We start from the raw sequence: 27769 nt of genomic DNA, 5'->3' as shown, positions 1-27769 counted from the left end.
CCCTCCAGGTCAGACTAGGAGAGGGGCAATCAGGGCCTCCAATTCAGGACCCCTGACCCCAGGCTGCTCTCCAGGGCCAAGGAACAGAGTGCACTTCAGCACCCTTGACTGGGTACCCTGACTGGCTATTTGATTATAACCAAACCATTCCAGAGTGAGTGGGGTGTTTAATCTGTGCGGGACTATTTTTCACCTAGTAAATTGCCATTTAAATGAGAATTCTAGATGCAATGAGGTCGAAGCTTTGTGCACAAAAATGCTTATAATGACATTGATAGTAAATGGATAATGAACCTAAATTTTCTACAATAAGAGTAGGGGAGTAGGTTAAATTAAGGTGTAACTTCGATAGGTCCTTTATAAAAAATTCCAAGGCATTACCAGTCTAACAAAAAGTAATTTTGTTCACTGTTTTTAAACTATAATACCAATTTTCAGTGCCCACACATACCCACAAGCAAAAAGGAAATACACCAAAATGTCAGTAGTTTCCTCTGTTAGGATGATGGATAATTTACATATGTGTTGTACACTCTTTTTCCTCTGCAATGAGCTATTAGAAATTTTTAATCGAGGATATTAAAGCATATGATGCAAGAGTTCAGAAGTGAATTCCTGGAGCCACCTGCGCTTCATCAGAGGCAAAGCAAATAAATGCTCACGGCTGGTGGGGCTGCGGCTGCTCCTCTGAGACCAGCTCTGCAGCTCCTTTTTTGCCAGCAGTGATTTTTTTTTTATTATTATCTTTTTGGTCCTGGTGGGAAAGTTTTGAACTAACTTGAACACAAGCAGGCTTCTCCATCACCGTGAGGACAGGTTGGACTCACCCTGAGATGTTTCAGTGCCATGCATGCAGCTTGCTGGAGTTTTGCATCATTCTCGGTCAGGGCGTTGGTGTAGAAAAGCAAAGCCTGGGAAATAAGGCTGCTGTGAATGAAGGGGGGAGGGTGCCCAAAGCAAAGCCCACGGTGCCCACGGCTGATCCTCCAATTGCTGATAGTAAGTCAAGCCCTTACTTTTTCTAAACAAAAATCAGGCCATGATCCATTCATTAATCTTTGGGCCAGGTGCAAAGTCCCGAGATGCATACTACAGTACCGAGCTTCTCTCTAAAAACACTGGTCTGGTGGTAACCGAATGAAGAAAGCTCTTTTTGTCTAATGTCTACAAAATGCATTCTGGAACTGCTATCTAGAGGAAATGCTAACTCAGGATCGGATGTTTAGCCAGACAAGAGAACTGAACACACAGACGGAAAAGCATCGCCCCTTCATCACCTCTTCCAGTCACAGCTCTGCCCCTGCCCCCTTGGTCACATGACCATGGCCAAGTCACTTCCTCTGGAAAATAAAGTTGGCACTTGCTTCACAAAATTGTTGTAAGCACTTGGGGATGTGCCTGGCCCTCAGCGAGCCCGAGACTATAGTAAGGCCCCAATATTGCCCTCCTCGGGGGCTGATATCTTAAATGTAGAATAGTCACAGGTCCAGGAACCTAAAAGGCATAGGGGGTCCAATTTCTTGGTTTTCAAAAAATGGACTGAACACCACCAACCAGCGACACATTAATTGCAAGTAAATGAGGATGACCACTGGAATTCCAAGAAACATGCAAGTGACATCTCAAAGACCAAATCGATAATGTTGTTTAGAAACACTGAGGTGAGGGAGGTGTGTGGCCTGTGGTCCCTCCCAGGGCTGGTGCTGCCGATGGCGATGGCGTGAGGAGAGCTGTGTTCACGTTTGGAGCATCCCTAAATCCAAATAACGTGCGGCCAATGCAGCCCCCGTCACACACACCTTGGTCTTTTCCGAGAGAGAAAGCCTCCCTCCACCTCACCACACCTACGGCCACCTCCCCTCATACATACCTTTTCCCGAAAGCTCTTGTTCTTGGCTGCGCTGGCCAGAGACGCGCTGGCCGCCCTGCACACCTTTGGAGGCCCGTCCAGCTGGAGCAGTGCCCAGGCCCGTAAGGTCTGGGGCAGGGGCTGGAGCTGGCCCAGCCGCTTCCCCTGCAGCTTCCTGATCGCCTTGGCCTGCCCCGTGCACTGCAGCTCCTCCACGAGGGTTACTGGGAGAGACGGGAGAAGTGAGCCCGGGGTCCCCTGTGATGGCGGCTGGGCTGTCCAGCTGCAGGTTAGTTTGGCCATGGCATTAGCCATGGAGAAGCAAATCCCAGATCAAGCCCATGTGGTCACCAAGGCCCATCTGGCCTGGCTTCAGCGGGGCCTCCTGGAATCTCTAGGAAGGCTTTCTAGCAAGGGACCAAGTCCGCCCTGGAAACTGATACAGCCCCAGCCCAGACTTCAGGGTCGCAGGCCATGGAGCCTCCCATCATACCCAGCTGTGACTTCTGCTCCGTGCTGAGACAAGTCTTCTTCCCCTAGGGCTAATCTCATCACAGGGGCTGAATGGAGTCTCATTAAATTGGGGTTCTTAAAAGAACAGCTGGAGCGGAAAGATGCAGAGGTGCTTCCAAGCTGGCTTCTGGGAGCTGGGACAGAGGCCCTGGGGTGGAGTCCCTTTGCTGTTGCATGTGGCCACGCTCCCAGCCCCTACCTTCCTTGGTGAGCTGGGCAAAGTGCTTCTCCAGGTCCGAGACACTCTGCCTCTGCAGGTAACTGTGAAACTGGAACCAGGTGACAGTCTGTTCCTCGGGGAGGCCGGCTCCGGGGAGCAGCCCGCTGCAGCTGACCACCTGCTCCAGGAGCCGGCGGCACGCTGGCAAGGAGACACAGGACGGGGCTGAGACACAGAGACCTCGCCCCCAGGAGCTTCTTAGCTGGCGGGGCCAGGTCAGCTTACAGGCTTTCTGAGGGCATGTGGGTGGGGGTCCCTCCCTGCACCGCCTGTGCCCGGGGAAGGAGGGTGCTCCAGGTGGGGTCGCAGGCCCGGGCTTGGGCGGTCTCGGGGGCACAGTCACATGACTGGGGCCAGGACTGGGACTATGCAGGCAACTGAGCAGCCCAGGTGGTGGTCGGAGCTGCTGACAGCCAGCTTCTGGAGCATGAGTGTCACCTCCAGCTGTGAGCAGGAAATGCTCTGCCTTCTGAACCCACCCTGCGGGGCAGAGAAAGGCTTGCCTACCTTCCATGAAGGTTCTTTCTTAGCCCTTCAAGGTTCTGGTGGAAGCCATGAAATCTGCCCCAGGAGAAGGCCCAGCCCACTAATGTCTGCAGGGTCCCAGGCCCCTCCCTCTCCCCAGCAGGAGGAGGTGTTTGCAGTCCTGTCAAGCTTGATGCCATGAAGACACTCGGCCTGCTGTGACATCACTGAAGCCGGACGCAGATGGGGGGGGGGGGGGGGGTTGGGGGGCGGGGAGGAAGGGAGTTACCTATTTCCAGTTGTCCCGGGTACTTCCCCCTGACTCTGTGCAGGAACGCTTTCTTGAGCTGGTTCAGTAGCGTGGTGGCGGGGCAGGCCAGGACCCCGCCGGGCTCCGTGCACCCTCTCCACAGCCGCAGGCAGCCCTTCCTCCGTGCGGCCTGCGGGAGGACTGAGAGCCCAGGCTCAGACCCGCTGCGCGGAGGAGCGAGCACAGGCCCCAAAGGTTTCCCTCCACTGGGACTTGAGGTCGGAAGCTGAGGGGTGACATGCAGTGTCCTTTTCCCACACTCCACCGTGCCAGAGAGAGGACAGGCAGCTGCAGCTCTAAGCACCTCACCCGGGGCACCACCCACAGTCCTCACAGCAGCCCGGGGCGACTGCTGTCACCAGCCTGTCCTTGTGGACAAGAGGAGACCCCGGGGCAGAGGCCGATCTGGGGTCACAGCTGCTGTGTATGTGAGCGCATGCTGTGTGCCTAGAGTGTGTCCTGAGGATTCCTTCACTGACCCATTGCCCAGATGGGGAAGCTGAGGCTCCGAGGCCCAGAGTCACACCAGCAGGTGCCTCTTCCTCCCAGGCTGTGTGGCCCCCACAGTGTCTGAGCCCAGTCCAGTCGGACCCCCGGGCTCCCGTTAACTTGGGGCATCAGGAAGGGAGACGAGGCTCGCCTGCACCAAAGCCGGTCCCTTTGTGCCATTCACACGAGCAGCCAGTGGTGGGCAGTGACTTACTCTCTTCAACAGACGTCGCCTCTCTGACCTTCTCAAAATCCAGCATAGACAGAGTCTCCAGGACCTGCTTTTGCTGTGCAACTTCTTCCAGAAGGCTCTCCTGGACCATCCTCGGCAGATTAGGAGAGGCCAGTTTCTGGGAAGCAGCCCGTGTGCTCCGGGTTAGCACAGACACGCCCTCTGATGTCAGCCGTCATGACTGTGGCCCTCACCTGCCCCGGGCCCACCCTTCCTATCCCTGTGGAGGCTCCGTGGCTGTCACCTGGGAGTCCCCCTTCACCAAGGTGGCTGAGACACCGGGTCCAGGCTGGAGCGGCCACGGGCTGCCTTTGCCACCAGAAGGGACCAGCCTGCCTGGAAGTAAAGCCACCCACCCAGGAAAGCAGAGCTGAGAGAGGGAGAGGCCCAGTCAGGATGGCATTGGAAACCCTGGATCCAGCCGGGCCTGAAGCCCACCTCTGGGCTTGTCAGTTCTATGAGCCAATACATTTTCTCTTTAGGTTGAGCCCGTTTGGATTGCAGTTCTGGCTTCTACGACTGAAGGCGTCACCGCCACTGCCTTTGATTCAGGGCTGGGCTGCAGAAGAACCACACGGCTCCACCCAGGCCTGGCCGGAAGCTTCCCCAGGGGACCCTCCTCAATCTCAACGGCTTTCAAGGTGCGGGCCTCTGGCCCCTGCACCGTGCTCCCTGCCACCTTGAAGGTCGGCCCTTTGCAGAGAACTCCCAACCCCACCGGGCCCCCTGGCCAGTCCCTCCCTTCCCACCTCACCCCCTTGCGCCAGGCCCCTTAGCACCTGCAGCAGAGCCTTGCAGACTTGGAGGTGGACCGTGAGCAGCGTGTCCAGCTCGGGGGCACCAGCCGTGAGCTCCCTGGATGACTCTTTCAGTGACGGTGGTGGGGGCCGGGTCCTGTCCTTTCTGAGTTGAGTGGAGAGCTGGGTGACCATCTGGTTAGGGTAGAGGGAACCCTCCCTCCCTGGGGAGCTCTGACCAGGGAGACCAGGGTGCTGTGGTAGCTGAGGGTGGATGGCTATGCAGAGGGGTCAGGAGCAGTGACTGCTGCGTGTCAGGTCAAGGTTAGAGGCTCTACTGCGTCCTCCATCATTATTTTTTAAGATTCAAAAGAAGTCCATGGCTCGGAACAGAAAGCTCAGGGCTAGGCTGAGCTCTTCTCCTTCACTCCGGTCACTGGGGACCTGCTCTGTATCAGGCAGTGGGCATGGGGGGGTAGAAGGGGGAGCACAATAAATAATCAGAATAAATACCAATCGGGCAGTGGGAGACATAGCGGGAGGCTGATAGGAAGGAAGGAGCTAAGGCTGGTCACCTGGTCAGTGCTGGCGGGAGCACTCACCGGGGACCCTGGGGACCCCCAAAAAGGGACAGCTCGTGGGGGGCAAAGTCGGCGTTGAGGAAGGCGAAGCTCTCCAGGATGCATTCCATCAGGCTCTCGGCCGAGCTGTGCTCCCGGCGGCCTCCGCGGGGCTGTGGACGGAGCAAGACCTCAGGGCAGCCTTCCCCACTCACCCCATCTAGCACCCCCACCTTAACAGCGTCCCCCAAGTGGGCGATGGGCACGGGGGCACAGCACTCCCCGAGCACCCTCCCGAGTGGCATGTGACAAGGTATGGTGCAAAAGCTCAAGGGAGACAGATCTTAAAAGTCTCAACTGGGCACAGACGCCCACGGGAACAGGGCAAGAGACAGGAGGGAGGGAGGGAGTGCGGGACCATGCGAAGTAGGAGAGGGGGTGCCCTCCCCGGAGAGGCAAGCTGCTGCTCCAGCTGTCACCCGCCACTTCGGACCGTGGGGCCCGTGTCGCCAGATCGTTCCGTTTTCTAAGGAAAGCTGGAAACCTAGATTGTGTGGAAGCTGCCCCATTTTTAAATATTGACAACTGATTTCAAATTAGTGTTAAAATGTGGTGTGAGTCAGGCCAAACGCCTCTTCAGGAGGCACAAAGGTGTCTGCGGATTGCAGGGAGATGGGGAGGAGAGGAGGCTGGAGGCCGCGCTGATGGGGGGGTCGTGTCGGGTGCACGTCGGAGCGCTGCCCCTGCTCCGTCCTCAGAGCCTCCCGGTGGCAGGTCTGAGCATGCGTGCGATTCTCGGTCTCCGCGGTGGTCTCTAAAGTCTCCGCGACCCTGGCTTATGATCTGGAACCACTGCTCCTCGGGGAAATGCTGAAGCTTCGAGCCTCTGGTCACATTTTCATCAGCGGCCAGTATGTAACCTTGTTTATGTGTGTTTCTGTTTAAAGACACCTTACTTATTGTTTATGCCTAAATGAATTCAAGCCAAATACATGAAACTCACGCCTAATGCACGTGTGTTCTCCGGGAGGCACATCACTGCCCTCTGCGCTGAGGACACTAGCCAGCACTTCAGCCCAGCCCCGGGGGCCTTTAAAGCAGTACAGGCACCAAAAAAGCACAAAAATAGAAAAAACGTAGCACTAAATAGACTACAAAGAGGACACACCTACAGTGAGGGAGCTGACATCAGTGACTCAACGTTTCTGTCACTCGGAGCCTGACAGAACCATGAGTATTGATTTGGGCTATAAATACGTTTTTGCAAGTAAATGAATTCACAAAAAGAGAATCCATGAATAATGAGTACATATGTAAACACACACACATGTATACACACACACATGTATACACACATACATGCGTGTATAATTCCTCTTTAAAAAGTCAACCTAAAAACCATAGTCTGTAGTCATTTTTATTCTTCTAACTTGGTTTGCCAAAAAAAAAGAAGAGTTCCTCAAGATGTTTAAAATTATTGCCTGATTGCAGTATGATTTTAAGATTTTTATGTGAAGTATCATTTTTCAAATTTCAGGTGACAAGCTGCATGCTTCCTGCGAGATTGTTCTACCAAAAAATGCTGTTAAGAAATTGAAAAACAAAACAAAACATTCTTTTTCTTCTTTTTTTTCTTGAAATCTTCAGGCAGGCCCATAGCAGTGGTAAATAGTGAACATTCTTTTTTTTTTAAGTTACTAGATAGAAAATCCACCTTTCTTTTCCCCTGCACTGATTTGTAATGTTGGGGGTGGGGAAGGAATAAAACAACAGGTTTTTGTAGGGAGCCGTTACGCTGTTTCAGCGCCAGTGTGTGTTTTCATAAATTAATTGATGTATAAGTAGGTGCTGATGTGATACAATTTATTTTACATACATTTAAATTTATATAAGCCCCCAAAATCGTATAATCTGCCCAGGCCAGCACCTCTGAGAGCCACACAAGGACAGCCCCTGGCGTGGGCCCTGTAAAGAGGTTTCGGGGGGCGGGGGGGGGGGCGTTGCTGGGGACCTTCCACGGTGCCAGCTCTGGCCATGAGAATGCCCCAAGTTTGGGATTTCAGTGTCGAGCTGCCGCCTCACCTGCTCGGGTCAGAAGATGTGAGATGGGGCAGGGCTCTGGCTGGATGTGGAGCAAGTTATTCACTCTGAGCCCCAACTTCCTCCCAATCCTCCTTCCAGCCCAATGAGGGCTCTTGTAATCCCCACTTGACAGACGAGCAAACTGAGGCCCAGAGAGGAGACGTGCCTACCCTGGCGATGCAGAGGTGAGAGCGGCTGCCGGCGCAGGCGGCTGCCCCAGAGCCCGGGCCCGGTGTTACACCCTCGGCAGAGCTGGGCTGCTGCCTCCAAAGAGCGGACATACCTTCAGCCGGTCCCTGAAGCCGAGGACCTGGTACTCCAGCTCCTGGAGCCGGGGCTGGGCGGGGTCTGCGCACCTCAGTAAATCCAGGACCTCCTGCAGGGGCCTCTCCAGGGTCACCCCAGGCCCATCCACTCTGTCCCCGGTTTCTCCTTCATCGTGGTCGTTCTGGCTGCCCGGCATCGTATGGTTGTAGAGTGGGGAGCCCCGTGGCAGGTTGGGGCTCTCGACTCCCAAATTCCTCCAGCCAGGCCGCTCCACAAATGCGCCTCCTGACAGGTGGACCGTCTCTGGCAGGAGGCCCAGGGATGGGGAGTCCTCCTGAGCCTCCTCTTCAGTGGAGGTGTTGGGGCCGATGGCCAAGGGCAGGAACCCCACGTCCGAGGTGGATGCTGACGTGCTGGTCTCGGTGTCTCGGGGGTCCTCAGAGCTGAAGGAGTCCATCTCAGGCAGCTCCTGACTCCGGCTGCACAGGCCAGGGCCCCGCAGGTCGCTGTCGGACAGGTAGCTGAGGATGGAGGTGGCCCTTGGACTGCCCAGCAGCAAGGCCTGCTGCGCTGGCTGCTGCAGGACAGACTGGAGAGGGGGACACAGGACCAGCCTCACTGGCCACCCCAGGCCCCACAGCAAGGCCCCGAGGGGCTCCCCCGCCAGACACTCGCTCTGCATACCCACGTTCTCCGGATGACTGAGGCCCACCAAGCTGACTCGGAGGTGCTGGTGGCACCCAGCATCCTCTCTGCTCTCACCCCTCATCCTCTCTAACTCACACCTTCCAAGCCACAGAGGCCTCCTTGCTGTTTCTCACACTCTCCAGGTTCATTCACACAGTCCCACCTCAGGGCCTTTGCACTGACTGTGCTTCCTGCCGAAGAATGTTCTGCTTTATTTCCCGGTCTTTCTGCCCCTCGGGCAGGCAGTGCTCCCTGAGGGCACAGTCCTCACCTGCCTGCAGAAGAGCCTGGCATAGAGTTTTGAGGGAAATGCATGGCGGAAGGAAGGACCTGACATACAATACACGTAAGTGCTCATTGCACAGAAACAGCAGCAGCTCGTCATTAAATTAAGCACTTGGTGTTTCCCGCCCTGTTCTGAGGGCCTCGGAGTCCTGCCTTATTCCTCCCTCACACCTCCAGTCTCCAAAAGCATCACCAGGTTAAAAAGGCTGCTATGGATTAAAAGATGGAGAAAAAGACGCGTCTGCTCCCAGATGGCATAGAGCAGTGGTCGGCAAACTCATTAGTCAACAGAGCCAGATATCAACAGTACAACGATTGAAATTTCTTTTGAGAGCCAAATTTTTTAAACTTAAACTTCTTCTAACGCCACTTCTTCAACATAGACTTGCCCAGGCCATGGTATTTTGTGGAAGAGCCACACTCAAGGGGCCAAAGAGCCGCATGTGGCTCGCGAGCCGCAGTTTGCCGACCACGGATATAGAGTGTCTCTAGAAGGGTGTGAAGTTGACAATGACCCTAAGGTCCCTGGAGGTCAGAGGAAAGAGATGTTTTACTGTGTAGTATGTCAAGGTATTACTGACTGGAAATACATTCAGTTTAAAACAAATAAATTGGAAGCCATGCCATGGTCAGGGTGACAGAACCATCCAGAAAACCTTATTCAAGGTATCCAGGAGAACCAACCAAGTCGAGCAGCGCCCCCCCCCCCCCACTCCCCGAATAAAGGGGCCAGCATCAAGGAAGAAAAAGTACAGAAAAACACCCAGATAATCCAAAGCAAGGGAGGCTGAACCCAAAGCTTGCTACATCGAGAGGTGCCAGGCTGCCCAGCCCAGTCCCACATGCTGCCCCGGGAAGTCACCCCACCACCAGTCCCAGCAAGACCTCCGCGGCCCTGCGCCGGCGAGGCCCACTCACCAGGTAGTACCTCTCCCGGAAGCTGGGGGTGCTTGGGGGTGTCCAGTTGTACAAGGAGCTCTTCCTGCTGCCCACAGAGAACTTGATTGTGGGGCTGGGTGACACCAGGAAGCTCTCAGTATCAAACGGGCTGGAGGGGAGAGAGCGCCAGGGTCTCACTGATGCCTGGAGGACACTCAAGCCCGTCCAGGGCCAGGGGACCGAAGGGAGATGGAGGCCTTGTCCGGGGACTCCAGGTCCACATTCTCAACCTTCTTAACCGTCTCCCAGACACCCACCACCCTGCGGGCCCTTAGCCAGATGGCAAGGGGCAGTGATTGGCCACCACTCATGTGAATGGATCCCTCATCTGTACAGGGCACCATCCCAGAAGGACCTCTGGGCCAGTCCCAGTCACAGTAAGGCTGGGGCCTCTGGAGCAGGGAGGTCTGGGTACAGCCTCCTGGCCCGAAGCGACCTGCTCCCTCTCCTTTGCACAAAGGCCTGGCTAGAGGTGTCTGGAGCCCAGCCCAACCACCAGGGTCCGTGACTCAGGCCCTGTGGGCACCTCGTGGGAGATGAGGGCAGAAATGCCCACAAGTGGATGCTACAGTGTGGTCAGGCCACCAGGGGGAGCCAGCGAGACCGACCGGGCAGGCTCTGGGTGTGCATCCCTCCAGGTAGGAGTTTGGGGCTGGCCCTGGGGAGGGGCAGCAGGGCAGGGAGCCAGGCTGGCCCCTACTCACTTCCACAGCACCTCCAGCTGCAGCTTGATGGTGCCCAGCTCTGTGATGTCCACCACGATGACCTGCGGCCGGGTCGTGAAGAAGTCGGTGATGTCACACGTCACTGTGCCCACCGCCAGGGAGCTCAGGCCACGCAGCTCTGTCACCTGGGGGTGAGGAGTGGTGGGTGGTGTCTGAGCTGAGCCTCCGCAGGCCCTGGCCCGGCCCCTGCCCCTGCCCTAGGCCCCACCCACCTTGATCTCCAAGTTCTCGTGCAGGGTGGGGATGAAGGCCTTCTCCTCCTCGTCCCAGGTCTGGCTGTCGTCAGACTCGATTCGGCCCTTCAGCTTCCAGCGCTGGCGGCCCAGGCGCATGAGCACCTGAGGGCGAGGGCCATGAAGGGGTGGGTCAGCTGCCCCAGGTGGATGCCCCCACTTGCCACCTGCATGGGGGCCCTCCCTGCCAGGTGGGGCCCTGGGACCCCAAGGCCTGGCAGGAACCCGGGAGCATGGCCATACCTCATACTGGTCTCCTGGACAGAGGCGTGCGTAGCCCACCAAGCCTGGAACACAGAGATGGGCTGAGCTCTGTCCTCCTCTGCCCCTGCCCCGTGGGTCACAGGCCCTCCCCTGCCTGAGTCTGGGAATCAGACTCAGAGATGAGCCATCATGATGGACAGAGATGAGCCATCATGATGGACAGGCCTGGACCCTCACATCCAACTCAGAGAGGGGCGGGACCTGCCTGAGGTCACATGTCACAGGAGTGCAAGCCCAGGGCTGGGCGAGGACCCCTGAATTCTGACCCACACCCCACCCTTGGCAGAAGTCCCAGGGCCCTCAAGAAGCCTGACACCCACTCAAAGCGGCTGCTGCCCACCGCCTCAGCCCCGTTACCTTTCATCCTGACGTGGAACTCGCCCAAGTGGACTTCCAGGGCCCCCTCTATGAGCCACATGTCCTGCAAAGCCCCACAGGATGGCTCAGCACCTGCCCGAGGCTGGGCCGGGTGGGGTGAGAGGAGTGGGCTGGAGGGGGCAGAGGGCAGGGAGGAGGGGCACACACAAACCCTGCCAGTCAGAGGCTGGTGGGCAGAGCTTCCTCAGGGCCCAGGGCACCCCCTAATGCCGGGCCTGGCCCCCACTGCCCTCTGGCGCCCCGGCTGGCGGCCCACCTCGGTGCACTCCTGCAGGCTCCGGCCCAGCTCCTGCAGGCTCTCTCGGGAGGCGCGGCTGGGCGGGCACCGGGAGAAGGCCTGTTGCATGTTGGAGGCGCCGTCTCGCAGGCGGCACTGGATGCAGTAGCCCTCGTAGAGCTCGTCCACCTGCGGGGGCACAGGGCGGTGGGTGCTGCCCACGCTGAGGTCACTCTCACCCTCTGGGAGAGGCTGCGCCTGAGCGAATGCCCCCACCCAGCCCCGATGGTGGCCACACGCTGCACTTGCCCCCGGCTCCCACAGCTCCCACAGGGGCAGGAACCCCGTCTGTCTGCTCCACTTCTATCCCAGCATCCGCAGTGGCTGGCGGGCAGTCGGTGCACAATGGAAAGGAGCGACCTGGACAGGTAATGCAGCCCCTCCCTCTCCCCGCCCAAGTTCTCAACAGGAAACAGGCAGGTGATATTCTGCCTACCCACTGGGCTACTGCGGGGAGGGGCACGGGAGGGGGCAGGTAAAGCAAGATCATGGAAGAATTCAGGGACTTCAGACCCTACGGGACTTGCTGTGAGACCTTAGGCAATCCTTGTCCCTCTCTGAGCGTCCACTCTCCCATCTCTATAGTGGGCGCTCGGTCTCAACCTTCCCAGCCTCTCAGATTGAGCACGAGGTCTTCCTGGGCCCAGCGCCTGCAGTTCCTGCTCCCCTTGACTGCTCCAGCCTCAGCACCCAGAGCACCCGCCCCGCCCGGAGGGCCTCCTGGCTCCTGCTATCTGGTGGAGGCCCAGCCAGAACAGACCACCCAACCCCGCCCTGAGACACCCGGGCGCCAGCTGACCTTGCTGATGTGAAATTCCATCTTCCGAATGTGCCTCTCCACAGAGCGCGTTTGCTTCTCCCAGAAAAAGAGCAGAGGCTTTAAAAGTAGCCTGGACCCCCCGCCAGGCTCGCCACCCTCCTTCAGGCCCGACACGGAGACCTGGGCTCAAAGCTAGGCCAGCCCCTCACCACCCTCGAGGAAGGCTCATCGCCGGGCCTCAGTTTCCCCATTTGTAAAATGGGGAGGACCCCTAGGTACTTCTCCTAGAGGATGACCATAGGACGGAATCGGGGGAGCAAAGACACTATGCTCACCCAGCCAGGCCTAGCCATGGCCGCCTGTTCACCACATGCTGATGGAGGCAGGCTCACTCACCTTGTCAAGGTCGTAATAGAAAGCCTGTGGGGGAGCAAAGGGGGAGGGGAAAGGTGTCAGGGCTCTGGATGCTCCCCCAAGATCCAGGAGGCTACATCCCAGGGGCGCCTGAGCTCCGAGGACAGAAAGCCAGCAGCCACGCCACCCTCGGAGGCCCGTGGTCCGGGCGGAGGAAGAAGAGGGATGAGACTCGTGTGCTTTGGATGAGGCAGTTCTAAGCCTGGCTGTCCCCAGCTCTGTGTCCCGGGCAGTTACTCAGCCTCTCAGAGCCTCTATTTCCTCACATTAAGTGGGATAGCCATCGCACCTACCCCTAGGCTTGCTGAGAAGAGTAAAAGACACAGCAAGCACTCAACAAAGTGGGGACCATGGCGATTTGACCGTTTAAGGGGTAACTTCAGCCATGATCAGAAGGATTGGGAGTGGGAGAGGCAGCCGGCGCCACCAGTTCAGGCCTTAGGAAATGGCAAACCCAGACTGGTCCATCCACGCCAGGGGCCGGGGTGTCACCAATGAAAGGACTATGTCATCGGGGTGGGCAAACCTCTGCATCCATGTGGGAGGCGTGCAGTGGGTGCTGGGAAGGGCGGGGAACCGGGTGGGATCTTGCTAATGCCTCCTTCCTCCATCTGCGTGGCCTGCCCGCCCCCCAGGGGCAAGACCTGACTGAGCTGCCCATCTTTCCCTCCCCGAAGTGGCTGGCACACTACCGGCCCCCAAGGTCTGCTGAGCTGGAGCTGGGATGCAGAGGGGCCACTTGATAGAAAGATTCGCCTCCCCCTCCTGTTTCCCAGCCCCTGCTCTGTGCTTCGGCTGTGCAGGAGGGAGGAGCCCACAGGCAGCAAGGCCTCTCGGAACCCCATTAGGATAGAAGGGTGGGGTGGAGAAGTGGGGGTGGGGATTTCCCAAGACCGGAAAGGAAGAGCCTCCCGCTGGGAGGATGGCGGTCCTGAGGGGTTGAGCCTGACAGTGTGAGCAGATAAAATATCGAACACCAGCCCTGGTTGGTGTCCTCAGTGCTTACAGCATTAGCCTTCGAACCCAAGGGTTGGGTTCAATTCCGGATTTCAGTCAAGGGCATATACCTAGGCACAGGTTTCTCATCTCAGTTTTTTGTGTGTTTTTTTTTGGGGGGGGAGGGGGTATGGGAGGCAACCAATTGATGTGGCTCTCTCACATCGATGTTTCTCTCTCTCTCTCTCTCTCTCTCCCTCTCTCTCTCTTTATCCTTCCTCTCCCTCCTTCCCTTCTACTCTCTCTAAAATCAATGGAAAAAATATCCTCCAATGAGAAATAAAAAAAATATCAAATACCCAGTGACATTTATAGTTCCAATAAAGAATGAATAATTTTTTTAAGTATAAGTATGTCCCAAAGATGCACAGGACATACTTATACTGAAAAGTTATTTGATGATTATCTAAAAATCCTATTTAACTAGGACACAATTTTTTTTTTCTTGATTGTGTGTGTGTGTGTGTGTGTGTGTGTGTGTGTGTGTGTTTCTAAATCTGACTCTGCTAAGGGGGAAAATGGTAGCAAGAGCCCAGAGCAGATGAGTCTTTCCTAGACAGGCCCCCGGGCAGCCTCTAAGCCACAGCCCTCAAGGTGGCCGAAACCACAGAGGCCTGGACAGGAGGTCAGCACTGGGGCCTGTGACTGACCCTCGAGTCGATGCCTGACCCAATTTCTTGGCATCACATAAGCCACCCGATTGCAGGGCGCCCAGATGGCCCAGGTCTATAAGATAGGGCCTCTAAGACGCATGCCTCTGCACACCCACCTGCCTTCGTTACTGCTAGAACCAAAGAGAGAATGGAGGTGGGTCCTCTGATGCCTGAACTCTGCCCATGTTGGGCGGGGAGGGGGGCTTCCCACCAGCCCCTAGGGTTAAATTCATCCCCCTGGAGAGCAAGTCCATTCCTTGGGACTCTGAATTCCCGAGATTAGCACCCACGGTGCAGGCAAGGGGGTGAGGGAGGGCCCATCTTTGAACCCCAATCAAGGCTGCCCCAGCGGGAAGGCGGGAGAGGGGTCTCACCAGCCTGGAATTCCTGTGGGTGTCCTTGTGGCGTCCTGACAGGTAATCCAGCTCGGCCTGCTGGACGCACAGGTGCTCCCTGCAAGGAGGACAAGGAAAAGGAGTTGGAAAAGGAACAAGAAGAGAAAAAGAAACAGGCCGATGACCGGTGTTCCGCAGTGCAGGCAGCCACAGCTGCCATGTGGAGACAGCTGTGGTTCTCTCAGCAGCCTCAGAGGGCAGAGGGCAGAGGGCAGAGCCACCCCACCCCCGCGAAAGCCGGGCCCCACCCGCCGGGCCTCCAGATCCCACACACAGTGGACCACGTGCCCAGCACTGTGAAATATGGGGAGCATCTCTGTTAATTCCCCAAACAACCCCACAAGCAGGTTCTGCTCTGATTAACCCCATCTTAGAGATGGGCAAACTGACCCTCAAAGATTGCAGGTAACCCAGCGCAGGGTCACACAGCAGGGAAAAGGCAGAACCCAGGTCGAAAATGAGGCATCTCTCCGGAGGACAGTATCTTCCCCCCAGTCCCAGGGGAGGTCGGGGAGAGCACGCCTCCCTCGTTGACAAGGGTGGTCGCCCTGCTGTCTGCCTGCCCAGGGCCAAGCCCCGGAGAGGAGCCTGGGAGCCCGCCTGGAAAGCACAGAGAAACCCAGGGCTGGGAGGGGACGTCTCATGAGGTGTTTTCCGGTCAAAGGGACTGGACAGGAAGCCTGATGTGTGGCCTTGGGAGCTGGGGTGGGGCTCCCTCATAGAGTCTCCCGTTTCACCGCTATCTACAGGCGCTGCTCACTCAGAGGTTGGGCTCCTCAGGAAACGGGATGCTCCTGACCCCAGACAAGTCTCCAACAGGCGGTCCTGGGAGGCGAGCACCTTGCGGACAGGCGTCGCCCCTCCAGCACAGCCCCAGCTCCCGCTGCCCCAGCTCCGGTGCGTCCTGGGAGGAGGGCAAGGGAGGCCTCCTGGGTGGCGTTGGCCCTGGAGGACCACTCCCTGCTTCCTGGCCCTGGGATCCTGGAAAAGTTGCTCCTCGTCTTAATGAATAACCAGGAGCCCCCTCTGTGGCCTCTTACAGACAAGACCTGACCCTGTCCCCAGGGAGAGGCAGAGAGGAGCAAGCAGGCCGAAGGCCAAAGAGCCCGCTGTGGAAAGGCCACGCACAGCCTGCCCTTACTTGAGGCCTCTCCTCAGCGCCTCGAAGATCTTCCGCACTTGCTGCGTCTTGGAGTCCGGGCAAACAGACCCCCTCCGCAGCGTGCCGTACATCTTGGAGGATTTGGCAGGTATGCGGGACCTCACCGAGTTCCTTTGGATGGACTTTCTGTGAGAAGAAATTGGGGCGGGGGGCAGGGGGTCAGAGCAGGAGTCTGGACAAAGTCTTTCCCAGGGGCAGGCACTTTGGGAACAGCGGCCAGAGCCGAGCCCGCTCCTTCCACCAAGCTGCATGGTCGCAGGAAAGTTGCTAAGACGCGCTGGGCCTAAGTTTCCTCATCTGTAAAATGGAGTTTGGGATTTTAGGATTAAAAGAATACTACTACCAGTAACAACCTGATAGGAGAAATTCACTGACAGTGAGAAATGCTGGTACAATCAAGCAGCCCAAACGCCAGGGCTCCCTGTTCAGCATGCTTCGTCAACGCAGGCAAAGCAACGCTGAAGGCCAACTCCCAGTGCCGTGGTGCACCCATGGGCTTTGCTGCCCAGCATCCATCCAGCTCGATTTTCCTTTGGGTGACCGCCCCCCCCCCCAGCCCCGCTCTTTATACAGTCGTTTGGAAGGAGGTGGCCTGACAAATCAACACACATATGCGTATACACACATGCACATGAACACGCATACATGGGCATTCGCAGACAAGCCCATGCCCTACGCCTGGGTTAGCCATTATATTCCACTCCCCTGGCCCAGGGAGAGGCATGGGAACCAAGTCTGGCCAATAACTCTGTGGCAGAGCTGGGACCCAAACCCAAATGCGGGCAGAGCCTCAGCCTGGGCTCTGACCCACACAGCTGGGAGGGGACACAGGGTTCTCAGGGTCCTCAGAATCCCCGGAGGGCTGGGGCTCAGGCTGCTGACAGGCCTCCCTCCCCTCCCCCCCAACCCCACCCCACCAGAGTTTCGGGTTTAACAGTCTGGGCCTGAGGATTTACATTTTAATTTGTTTCTGATGCTGCCGGTCGGTCCACGGACCACACTTTGAGGAGCACCGTCTTAGGGGAGTCACTGTTTCTGCTTCACTCGGGAGACACCCTTTGCTAGAAACCCGGCTCCATGTCCCCCCTGGGAGCCTTCACCGTCTGCTGCATTTTTAAGGTCTAAAATCAGGGGCTCGGGACTAATTCATTCGTTCAAACACTCACAGAGCAGGGCTTTCCCCCGGAGAGGTGCCAGCGTCCCACCCTCGAGGGCTCACGGTCCGTGGGAGAGAGGGTGTTGAGGTCTGGAGAGCCAGGCGGGGGTGGGGTGGGGGCAAGAGGAGCACAGCTCATGCTCCTTCACCAGGCCTAAGAGAAGGGCCACCGGGCCACGCTGTGCCCGGTCTCCCGGAGACAGCAGGCGGCCGGGCTGTATTTCCAGCCCAGCCAGATGCTGCACATTCCACGCACAGACGCAGACACCTGCTGCTGACTCACAGAGAGCAGCTGTCCTGGCCACCCTGCTGACAGAGACCAAGCCCCACGACCCATGGTTTCCCTCTGGCTGCATTTACAAACCAACACGCCAGAAATACAGACCGCAGGCCCTGCCCGGCACGCTGAGAACGGGCCTCGGAGGATGCTACAGCAAGGAAGGGTCTGGAATCCCACCTTGGACGCTCAGGGGCCTTGCCGAGCTGGTAGGACTCATGCCCCTGGTCAGCTGCCCATATTCGAATCCCAGCCCCAGAGGTCACAGGTGTTTAACTGGAGCCGCAGTTTCCCCATCTGTCAAAGGGGGGCAATAAGAGTACTTCCCCACAGAGTTATGAGATACGCATTCATTCAACAAATATTTAAATAAGCACCTATTGTGCACCAGGCACCGTTTTAGGGGGTGGGGGTACAACAGTGACCAACACAGACAAACCCCTCCCCCTGTGAGCTGCTGAGCCAGCTGGGGGACACGGTGGGAAGTGGTAACAAGGGCAGGCTCCAGAGACAGGCACCAGGGCCTCTATCCAGCTCCCCCACTTTCACGCTGTGTGACCTTGGGTAGGTTACTGAACCTCTCTGTGCCTTAGTTTTCTCATCTATAAAATGGGAACCAGAGGAAGGGTTACCATGAGAGTTGCGTGAGTTAATAAGTGTAAAGGGCTTCAAGCAGTGCCTGGCAAGAAATGCTATGTATGTGTCCAAGTTAAGTAAGATCATTTTTAAAATCCTGTATCAGAGGATGCTTAGTGCCAAGGGACAAAATAAAGGCCGGCTAATGAGTTTAAGTGGGACGAGCAGGGACGGCTCCTCCGATCAGGTGATGTTTCAGTGAGGTTCGTGCACAGAGCACTGGGCACAAAGCCTGTCACATTAGTGCTCATCCCTGTACCTGCTGCTGCCGATATCCACCTGTGGCACGTGACACTTCCCAACGGCCAAGAAGGGGCTGTACGCCCTCCTCCCTACCCCCCGAGGCACATCACCCACCTCTTGGAACAGACCCTCCACAAAGTTGCCATCTCCAGGCCGCAGAGACGGGCAGGGCTGCAGCCTCCAGAGAGGTGGGTTCCAGACAGGCGAGGGTCCCCGCAGGTGGCAGGCGGGCAGGGTGGGCCAGCAGCTTTGAGGTGGGAGCCACGCTCACCTGCCAGCTCCCAGGGGCCCACCGTCCCTGGCAGGCGTGCGCCCTCCGCCAGGCCCCCCTTCCATCCACCTGGCAGACCTGCTCACCCCGGCTGCTGTGGCTGTGCCTGGAAGCGCCCGCTCCCGGGGACGCTCTGAGCCCAGCGCTCCGAGGGCCGGCCCAGCCGGGAAGGCGACGCGTGTGCAGCCTCCGGATGGCGAAATTGGGCTGCATGTCTGGCCGGTGTCACAACTGCTGGGGGCAGGGAGCGCCCTCTGGGGCGGATGTTTCGCCAGCTCTGGGCGGACTCAGTAAATATTAAACAGCCCCTGGCCAGCCAGACAAGATTCCAGACGGGCACATGCAACCCACTGGCCCAGCCCTCACGTGAGGCCGAGGGCAGTCCTGCCTGCTGCCGTGAGGAAATACTTCGTCGGAGGCCCTGGTGCGTGGCTGCTGCAGATGCAGGCTCTGCAGGCAGGCAGGGCCCGAGCCGCACCTCCGTGTGACAGCAGGGAAGCTACCTGTCCTCCCATGTGCAGCGGTGCCAGGAGGGCGGGGTGATGACTCACATGCACTTGGCACTCGCAAAGGTCAAACTGCTCTGCGTGCTTCCCGTGTTCTGGCCCATTTCTCCCGGCACACTCTCTGAGGTCCCCAAAGTCTGTGGCTCCACACGCACAGGACAGTGTGAGCGCCTCCGCCGTGTCCTCTCTCCAGCTCCTCGCCTTGAAAATCACAGGCGGCTGCTGAGCTATCCCGCCCACTCGTCCCAGCCCTCCCAGCGGAGGAATTCCCAAGTTGGTGAGGACATTGCAGGGGCTCCTGGCTCAGGAGGGTACCTGCCTGACAGCCTAGAGGAGGGGAGCCCTGGCTGAGGAGGGGGAAGGGGTAAGAGCAGCCCTGCCTGTCAGTCAGGGCAGAATGGGACAGTGTCAGGGCCTGGCCTCCTCTTGTCCCCCCACCTTATTATCTATGGCTTAGTTATGGCAACCATTCACACCTTAGTGTAAACTTCCCCCACCAGATTACTTCTTCAAGTGAACTCTTTGATTGTGGGATTAAAAGCCCGGTCCAGAGTCAAAGGGGTTTCAGGTGCCAGAGCAGGGGTGGGGGTGGGGGACATCTACCCACCCCACCGAAGTGGCGCCCTGCTCGCCTGCCCTGCGTCTAAGGTTATTTAACCGGACCTGTGCCAGCGCTCAGTGCCGTGGCGATGTGGCTGTGCTTCAGCCTGGTTGGATTACCTGGGAAATAAGGCCAGAGGTGAGGCCTGAAACCTGGTACAGGCTGTCCTGCCCCGGAGCCAAGGGTCCAGGCCCCTGGGAGTTGGACAGAGATAGGAAGTTAAAAATAGCCTCACTTCTTCCCTATCATCGTGGGCAGCTTCTTCCTCACCCAGGCACGGGGGGACCACAGAGGCTGAGGCCAGATGGTGGCCACCCAGGGACCACAGAGCCCACCGAGGCCAGGCATCCTCCAGAATTTGCCAAGGGGGGGCCCCCAGGAGGAGGAGCCCCCCAAGATAGTTGCAGCCAGCAGGGCCCTCTTTCTTGGACTAGGATGCAGACTTGGCAGGACCTGCCTCTTACCCTTGCTGCTGACCGCTGAGCCCTAGTGTCCGGGGTTGGATCCCCTCTGTTCTCTCCCTCCCAGAGGGCTGACCCCAGGAACCCGGGAGGGGTCAGCAAGAGGCTGGCATTGGCCTGGGGGGACAGTTCCCGTGGATGCCGGAAGTCCCGGGGCCCCCACAGGCCTGACGGGAGGGGAGTGGCAGGCAGGACTGGCTACAGAATTTGTGAGGCCCAGGGCAAAGGAAAACGCAGAATTTCTAGATGGTGACAGCAGCGGGTTAAACCTATTCGAGGGGCCCTGAGCCGGTCTGCAGGCCCCTCCACATGGCAGTGCCTCTGGGTGATCACAGAAAGGCGACCTCCGGTGGACCAGCTCCGCGCCAGGGCACACAGCGTGGGGAGGTCGCACGGGCTGGAGGCCCCCGTGGCGGGGGACCTGCACAACTGTCCTTAGCAGCCCTGACTACAGACTCCATGGTCTGGGGGACCCAGATGAAACCAGGAAGAGGCAGCTCAGCTAGGACTCATTCAGTCAAGAAACAGCATCATTCTCTGGTCAGTTTACACTTAGCCTTTTAGCAGCATTTATGGAGCGCCTATTGTATGCCTTCCTCACAGTGGCATCCACGCTTGCTCCTCTCAGAGACTGGGGTCAGGGGCACTGGGCGTTCATCCCTCTGGAACTTTGGCCAAATCTCTTCCCATTTTGGGCCTCGGCTTCAGCCGTTCAGTGGAGCCCTTCACACTGTGAATGTCCTCACGGTGGCCCAGGAGGCCCTGCGGGGTCCTCCTCCCTCTGTCGCCCACACGCCTGCCTTCTGTCACTTAACACGCATTCCCACCTCAGGGCCTTTGCACTTGCTCTTTCCTCCACCTGACAGGCTTCCCCACCCCTGCACCCCGTCCGCCCGCACGTGACCAGCTCTTTCTCTTCTCTGGCCTTCACTCAGACAGGGTGGGCCCTTCTCTGATGCTTAACTCCTCGCAGCCCTCGCACAGCTGGGTCTCTCTCAGTGATGGTTGGCTTGTTGTTTGCTGCCCCGGAGGAAGGCGGGGCCTGGGTCTCTTCCCAGAGCCTGGGGCAGGGGCTGGCCAGAGTGGGTGCTCCATACATGTTTGTGGAATGAATTAGGGACTCCTAAGGGTGTTTCCAGCTGGGACACGCCAGGATTTCAACCCTGAGATGAACTCCTTCCAGGCACACCTTGGAGCTGGGCAGCCCGGGGACAAGGTGAGTGAGCTGGGGGGCCTGGCTGTGGGACCAGTGGGACGCGGGACAAATTGTTAAAAATCGGGACTGTCCCGCCAAAAGCGGGACGATCTGGTCACCTTACTCTAAGGTGCACCTGTTACACCCGAAGGAAAGAGCTATGGGAGGGTGAGGGCCTGGCCTGGGGCTCAGGGCGTCCCCCAGGACACGGCATTGAAGCCAAGGCCCGAAGAAGATAAGCAGGAGCTGGCCAGGTGACGGCTGGGAGGAGTGCCAGGTGCGGGCACAGCCTGTGCAGAGGCCGGAGGGGAGAGAGGTGATGTGGCCGCACGCAGAGCCCGGGGCCTGGCGGGCGTGGGCTGACGGCAGTGGCCCCCAGAAGCAGGAACGCACCTTCCTCCTGGGGAGACGCAGGGCAGAGCCACCAAGATCCCACTCCAGAGGGTCAGCGCTGCCCAGGCCGTCTCCACAGAGGCCGCTCCTCTGCCTTTAAAAACTCCCACAGCTCCTGCTGTGTGCCCGCGTGTGCCCGCGTGTGCCTGCGTGTGCTGGCTGCTTGCCATGGGCCACCCCATTGTGCGTCATGACAGCCGTGAGGAAGGGACACTTGTGATCCCCGTTTCACACACGAGGAAACCGAGACTCAGAGAGGTGCACTCACCTGCCCAGGTCACAGCCGGGTGAGTGGCCCCATTTTCCATTTTTTCAAACAGGAAGAACATTCCATCTTAACCCCACCCCCAGGAGCCTCAGTTCCAAGCCCGAATCAATCTGGCTGCGTGACCTTGGTGGGCAGCTCCACCTCTCTGAGCCTCAGTTTCCTGCTCTGCCAAGTGGGCCTGATAGGTTTCTCCCAACACCGAGTCACACACACACACACACACACACACACACACACACACACATATACACACATACACACACATACACACACATATACACACACACATACACACACACACACACACACACACACACACACACACACACACACCCCACTCCGTCCTGGGCTGCAGGCCTGGCAGAGCGAGCCTCGGGCACTGGCAGCGGGGAGAGGATGCCCCTGCCCAGCCCCGGACCAGCCCACGCCGGCAGAACTTACGCGATCCTGCGGCTCTGTGCGCTGCTGAAGCCCGCGAAGGAGGCGCTCCGGCCCACGACCCCCACGGCCGCTGCGTCCCCGGAGGACAGGAACCGCACCCTCACCGACATGGCTGTCACCTGCAGGGAGAGGGCGGGAGCGTCAGCCTCGCACCACCACCCGGTGAGGCTGACCAGGGCCGGCCACCCTCCACCACGGCCTCCAAGGTCCCTCCGGCAGAGGTGCTGCCCCAGCTCACAGAGGAGAAAACCGAGGCTCGGGAGGTTAGGGAACCTGCTGGGGAGCAAGGGCGGGAGCGAGACTCAAACCCAGGCCTCCGTACGCTGCTCCCGTTCTTGGTGCCTGAGCAATGCCGGGTCCTCGTGCAGGGGACACAGCGGCTCCGGGACCCAGCTCTCCTCCCCTCCCCTCTGCTCCTCCTCTCTGCCAGTAACCCTCACCCCTCCACGAATCCTCTCTGAGCACTGCTGCATGCCAGACACCGTGCCCAGACACGCACTAAGCAGACAGGCAGAGTTCCTGCCCTCCAGGGCTCCCAGTCCCGCAAGGAGGCCAACGAGCCACCAGACAGAGACAGTAGGAGTCGATAGTGAAGGGGTGGGGGTTCCCAGGGGGCTTTGGCCCAGCCTTGGAGGAGGTGACCTCTGAGAAGGAAAGGCTGAGGAGGAGAGAAGGGGAGGGGAGGAGAGGAGAGGAGAGGGGAGGCAGCGGGAACAGCATGGTAAAGGCCTGGAGGTGAGATGACATGGTGCAATCCGGAAGTGACAGAAGTTCAGGGGGGTGGGGCATGGCTCCCGGTGAGGTCAGAGAGGCCAGCAGAGTGCAGCTCACAGAGGACTCAGCCTCACATGGGAGGGTTTTGGGGGGTTTTTTGTTGTTGTTTTTAAAATATATTTTTATTTACTTCTGAGAGGGAGGGAGAGAGAAAGGGACATCAGTGATGAGAGAGAATCATTGATCGGCTGCCTCCTGCATGCCCCCCACTGGGGACCAAGCCTGCAACCCGGGCATGTGCCCTGGACTGGAATCGAACCTGGGACCCCTCAGTCTGCAGGCCGATGCTCTATCCACTGTGCCAAACTGGCGAGGGCCATGGGAGGGGTGTGAGTAGGGGGTGACAAAGCCCAATTCACATAAGCCAGGCTGCTGGCAACAAAGGCTTCAGGAAGCCCCCAATCCACTGCCCTGTCTGTGACCCAGGCTGCAACGAGGCCAGCCTCGAACCCTGGCTGTCTTCTCTTTTTTCCAAACCGTCTCTAGATTGGAAACATGCCACACATCCCTTGGGACCGTCGCCTGCTATCTCCCAGCAGGACGATCGGAAAGCACTCCTCCATATCTAACCTAAATCTCTGCTGCTGCGGTTTCATACCTTACTCCCCAGCCCCACGATTCCGGGACCCCACTGCCCAGGCCAGACCTATACAGGATCCCACCCCAACAACAAGTCCTGCTGGTGAGGCCCCTGCATTCCACATCCCCTCCACTCCCAACCGAGTCCGGTCTCCACACCTTCGCTCAGGCTGCGGCCTCTGCCTGGAGTTATGTTCTCTTTCCAGCCACACCTGTCCCGCGTCCAGGGCTGCTTTTTGTTTGTCAGCCCCCAGCAGGGGCTTCAGAGCCCTCACTCTAAACCCCAGCAGATCTGTGCAGCCCCCCAAGCCTTCCCTCCTCCTATGCACCCCACCCCACGGCCCCACAGGGGAACATTGGGAACAGAGAAGCGAGACCTGGGCTCAAACCCCGGCTGTAACTGTGCCACTCGCGGGCTCTGGGCCTCGGTGGTCACATCTGTAGAATGGAAATTCCGAAAGGGACCAATGAGCTAAGAGCACACAAGGCAAGAGGCACTCAGAAGGAGCTGGCTGTCTCTGTGTCACTGATCTGACCAAGACCCCTGCCCGGCAGGTGAGCTGCTGAGTCAGAGAAGCCGGGGAGAGCCTTCCTCCCTCTGGGGGCGGGCGGCTTGTGCTGAGCACCCACTGTGTGGCATGCCCAGTGCCAGGGACTGTCTGTCACCTGCTCCAAACCCATGAGCGACAGCACTGTGTACAGATGGGGAGGTTGAGGCCGTCTGGTGATGGAGGCATCATTTATTGGATGCTCGTTATTAAGCAGCCTGGCTAAGTGCCTTATGCAAATTATCTTATTAAGTCCACACAAGCCCCTTAGGCCTAGGAGCCACTGCAAACCTAATTTGACAGATGAGGAAACTGAGGCTCCGAGAGGACCGGGGTGGCCCAGGGCCCCCCTCGAAAGCGGCAGAGGCAGGTTTAGAACCAGAGTGTACAGATGCCAACACCAGCACTTGGCGCTGCGTGTGTCAGGTGCCCCGCACTCGAGGACCTGCCCCAGCCCGCAGGGAGGTCCCCACAGCCCCCACCTGCCCGGTGTGGCTGCCGGAGGACCGGCTCACAGAGTCCGTTGTTACATTTCCGGGAATTCTGGTAGCTTGAAAGCAGGCACGGTAGGAACACTTACACCACAGACATCAGCGAGTGCCACAAATTAGGGCTTTTCCCTGTGGTTGTTAGGCAATCAGGACCCCCATCCCACCACTCAGCACCTGCTCTGGGTGAGCTGCGCCCCATCCCCCACCCCCTGGGCAAGGGAATGAGGAGGGGCAGGCAGAGAGATGGCAAGGTGGGGGGACGTGGGCTGGGGCAGATTCACAGCACATCCTCATGGGACCAGGGGACAGGGCTGAGCGGCGGAGGCTGCTTCCCCGCCGCCTGCTGTGCGGCCCGGAGAGCAGGCCGTGGGGGAATAAAGATGGGGATAAGAGGTGAGAATTTCCCCTCGGTGCTGCACTCCGAGGGTAGGCAAACGTTTTCTGCAAACGACCAGAGAGTAAGCATTTTCGGCTTCGCAGGCTTTGTCACAAGGACTCAGCTCTACCGTTTTAGAGCAGAAGCAGCCACAGACGATATGTACATGATATGCAAAAGCTGTGTTCTAATAATACCTACTTACAAAAGCAGCAGCTTCTGATGGCCGACCCTGGGTAGCCAGCGGTCTGCCTGCTATCTGTTCTAAGGGCTTAAAATCTCATTTAATTCTCTCCACACTCTAGGAAGCAAGTGCTATTATCGTCCCCATTTTGCAGATAAAGAACCCGAGGCTCAGAAAGGAGGGGAAATGACTCATCCAAGGTCACACGGGTAAGAAACCCCAAAGCTGGGACTTGAACCTGGGCAAGGCCTCCACAGCCTGGCCGCTTGGTGCTGGGCTGCACTGGCTTCGGCTTCCAGGCTGCGGGGAGGCGAGGGCCCCAGAATGGAAGTAGGTTCCTGAAGGGGACTGAGGGGTGGCCTCATGCCCTGCAGGCTCCGGGGCGGGGGCGGGGGCGGTGTAGAAGCCCAGGTCTTTGAGGGCCCCTTGGACCCCAGTCAGCTCCCCTGCCATCTCGCCAGCTGGATGGAGGTCTGGAGATGGGGTGGCCTGGCTGAGACCCCTGGAGTCTCAGGCACCCTGACCAGCCCCAGTGAAGGCTGGTCACCTTTGACCAAGGGTTACATTCCTGTTTAATCATCGGCAGGGGCACTGACCACCCAGAACAGGGGCAAGACAGGGGCACTGACCACCCAGAACAAAGGCTGGGCACCGGGAGACTCCCTCCACCTGCAGGCCCCCCTCCCCCGGCTGTGGCTGGCATTAACCCTTCAGCTGCTGGTGGCCCTGGGCAGCCGGCACTCCTCAGGGCATGGGAGACAAGCCAGAGGCCTCACTGGCCCCCGGGCAGGGAGAGAGGCAACAGGAGTCATGCAGGTCCCAAACCTTCGGTGGCGGACAGGACTGCCTCTTCCCGTGTCCCTCGCTGCTTCTCGAGCCCGGCAACCTGGGCAGCCCTCGCTGGCGATGCCACGGGGACGCAGCCGGTGGGCGCAGGGAAGACGGGCAGCTGGAGGGCCCCTCTCAGCCAGCTGCTCCCCGACACTGGGGACCGTCCTGGGGCTCTTCCCCAAGGTGTGGCCGAGGAGCCGAGCCCACTCCACTAAATCTGTCCCCTCACTGCTGGCCAAAGCCACCGCCCGCCCGCCACAGGGAACCTGCAATTTCACCTCATTTGGAGGTGAGGCTTCTAAATTTAACGCTGGGCTCCCAGGGCTGGGCGGCGCTTATGCCTGAGCCCCTCACTTAGGGCTCTTTCATATCCGCTCAAATGCCAGCCAGGGCTTAGTTTGCTTACAGGAGTTTCCAAAATAGCCCCTCTGGTTTAGCACGAAAGGAAATGGCAAAATAGCCTGAGGAATGTGAGTGTAGACACGAGGCCTGGGCGTCCCGAGAGGGCGGCTCTGGGAACTAGACTGTCTTCGCCAGGGCCGCCCAGTTACAGCCCCTGTGACCTTGGGCCCTGCCTGGGAGGGGTTCCTGTCCAGCGCCAACTCAGACCTGCAGGTGCCTTAAGGACCCGTCCCACGAGCGACCACACGAGGGCACAGGTGGGCCATCGTCCTGGACCTCACAGCACCCCTGGGCCCATTTCACAGGTGAGAACACTGGGCACAGCCACAAAGGGCCAAGTGCAAGGGAAAGGTGGAATAGCCCGTGGCTCAGCCGCAGGGGACATTTGTGTGGCCATCAGGAATATGACTGTGCAGAGTAATGAGGTGAGAATGTTCAAAGTAAGATGTTGAGTGGAAAAGAGCGAGATGTCAACTCTATGCAACACAGTCTGTGTTCATTTTGAAACAATGCCTTCCCAGTGTTCTGCAATGGACATGTGTCCCCCGAATTAGAAAAAAGTGCTGATTTGAAGAAAACAGAGAGCCGTCCTTGCTCGCACAGTAATTAGGCCGAGACCTGATTGCGTGTCCTTTTGTCTAGAGACCACTGCTCTTCATGATGAGCCCGGGTCAGAGCATCTCCTCTTCCAACAACATTGCTTAAGGCTCATAAATATCGTCCTCACTCCCACCTAACTCTGCTGGCGTTTTTTGTTTGGTTGGTTTTTATTTATTAATTAATTTGTTTTTATTGATTTCAGAGAGAGGAAGGGAGAGGGAGAGAGAGATAGATACATCAATGATGAGAGATCTCCACTGGGGATGGAGCCTGCAACCCGGGCGTGTGCCCTGATCAGGAATTGAACCACGACCTCCAGGTTCCTAGGTCGACTGAGCCACACTGGCCAGTCTCTACAGGGGGTTTTCCGAGACAGAGATGGCTCATGATTTCTGTGAAATACCCAGAGGGCCTTTTAATTTAAACGGCCTCATTGCTGCCCTGATCGCCACTGACTCACCTGGAAGAGACAGCTCCTCTGGGAGAGGAGCGTCCTGAGCGGCCATGGGGTGGGGTGTGTGCAGGGGTAGGACAGGGAGGATGGGGAAGACGGAGCCTGGATGGGAAAGAACACAGGTGGGGGCCAAAGCTGAATCTCCTCCCAAAAGCCACCCCCTCCCTGGTCTGCTGTAGGACCAGGGATA

General features: G+C 58.2%; 1 protein-coding gene across 5 annotated transcripts in view; it reads right to left on the bottom strand.

The window, feature by feature from the left end:
- RIPOR3 (RIPOR family member 3) overlaps nucleotides 1–27769 on the bottom strand; it is a 62710-nt gene that overhangs the window by 2222 nt on the left and 32719 nt on the right. Inside the window, exons 2-20 of one of the 5 annotated variants that reach the window (XM_079783732.1) lie at nucleotides 22341–22459; nucleotides 15872–16018; nucleotides 14710–14788; nucleotides 12669–12692; nucleotides 12312–12368; nucleotides 11492–11641; nucleotides 11215–11278; nucleotides 10837–10880; nucleotides 10573–10698; nucleotides 10340–10485; nucleotides 9615–9744; nucleotides 7741–8313; nucleotides 5418–5548; nucleotides 4858–4981; nucleotides 4061–4196; nucleotides 3337–3498; nucleotides 2562–2723; nucleotides 1871–2073; nucleotides 828–911 (exon numbers count right to left, since the gene is read on the bottom strand). In XM_079783732.1, the coding sequence (XP_079639858.1) occupies nucleotides 828–911; nucleotides 1871–2073; nucleotides 2562–2723; nucleotides 3337–3498; nucleotides 4061–4196; nucleotides 4858–4981; nucleotides 5418–5548; nucleotides 7741–8313; nucleotides 9615–9744; nucleotides 10340–10485; nucleotides 10573–10698; nucleotides 10837–10880; nucleotides 11215–11278; nucleotides 11492–11641; nucleotides 12312–12368; nucleotides 12669–12692; nucleotides 14710–14788; nucleotides 15872–16018; nucleotides 22341–22459 (2661 nt within the window). Of the gene's footprint in view, nucleotides 1–827; nucleotides 912–1870; nucleotides 2074–2561; nucleotides 2724–3336; nucleotides 3499–4060; nucleotides 4197–4857; nucleotides 4982–5417; nucleotides 5549–7740; nucleotides 8314–9614; nucleotides 9745–10339; nucleotides 10486–10572; nucleotides 10699–10836; nucleotides 10881–11214; nucleotides 11279–11491; nucleotides 11642–12311; nucleotides 12369–12668; nucleotides 12693–14709; nucleotides 14789–15120; nucleotides 15322–15871; nucleotides 16019–17058; nucleotides 18112–18318; nucleotides 18539–22340; nucleotides 22460–27769 lie in introns of those variants that run through there. The other 4 variants (XM_079783733.1, XM_079783734.1, XM_079783735.1 and 1 more) reach the window with 4 other exon arrangements.

The sequence above is a fragment of the Cnephaeus nilssonii genome (genome assembly GCF_951640355.1).
Source record: "Cnephaeus nilssonii genome assembly, chromosome: 11".
NCBI lineage: Eukaryota > Metazoa > Chordata > Mammalia > Chiroptera > Vespertilionidae > Cnephaeus > Cnephaeus nilssonii.
Note: the sequence above shows the minus strand (reverse complement) of the source record. Positions and strands in the feature narration are given on the sequence as shown.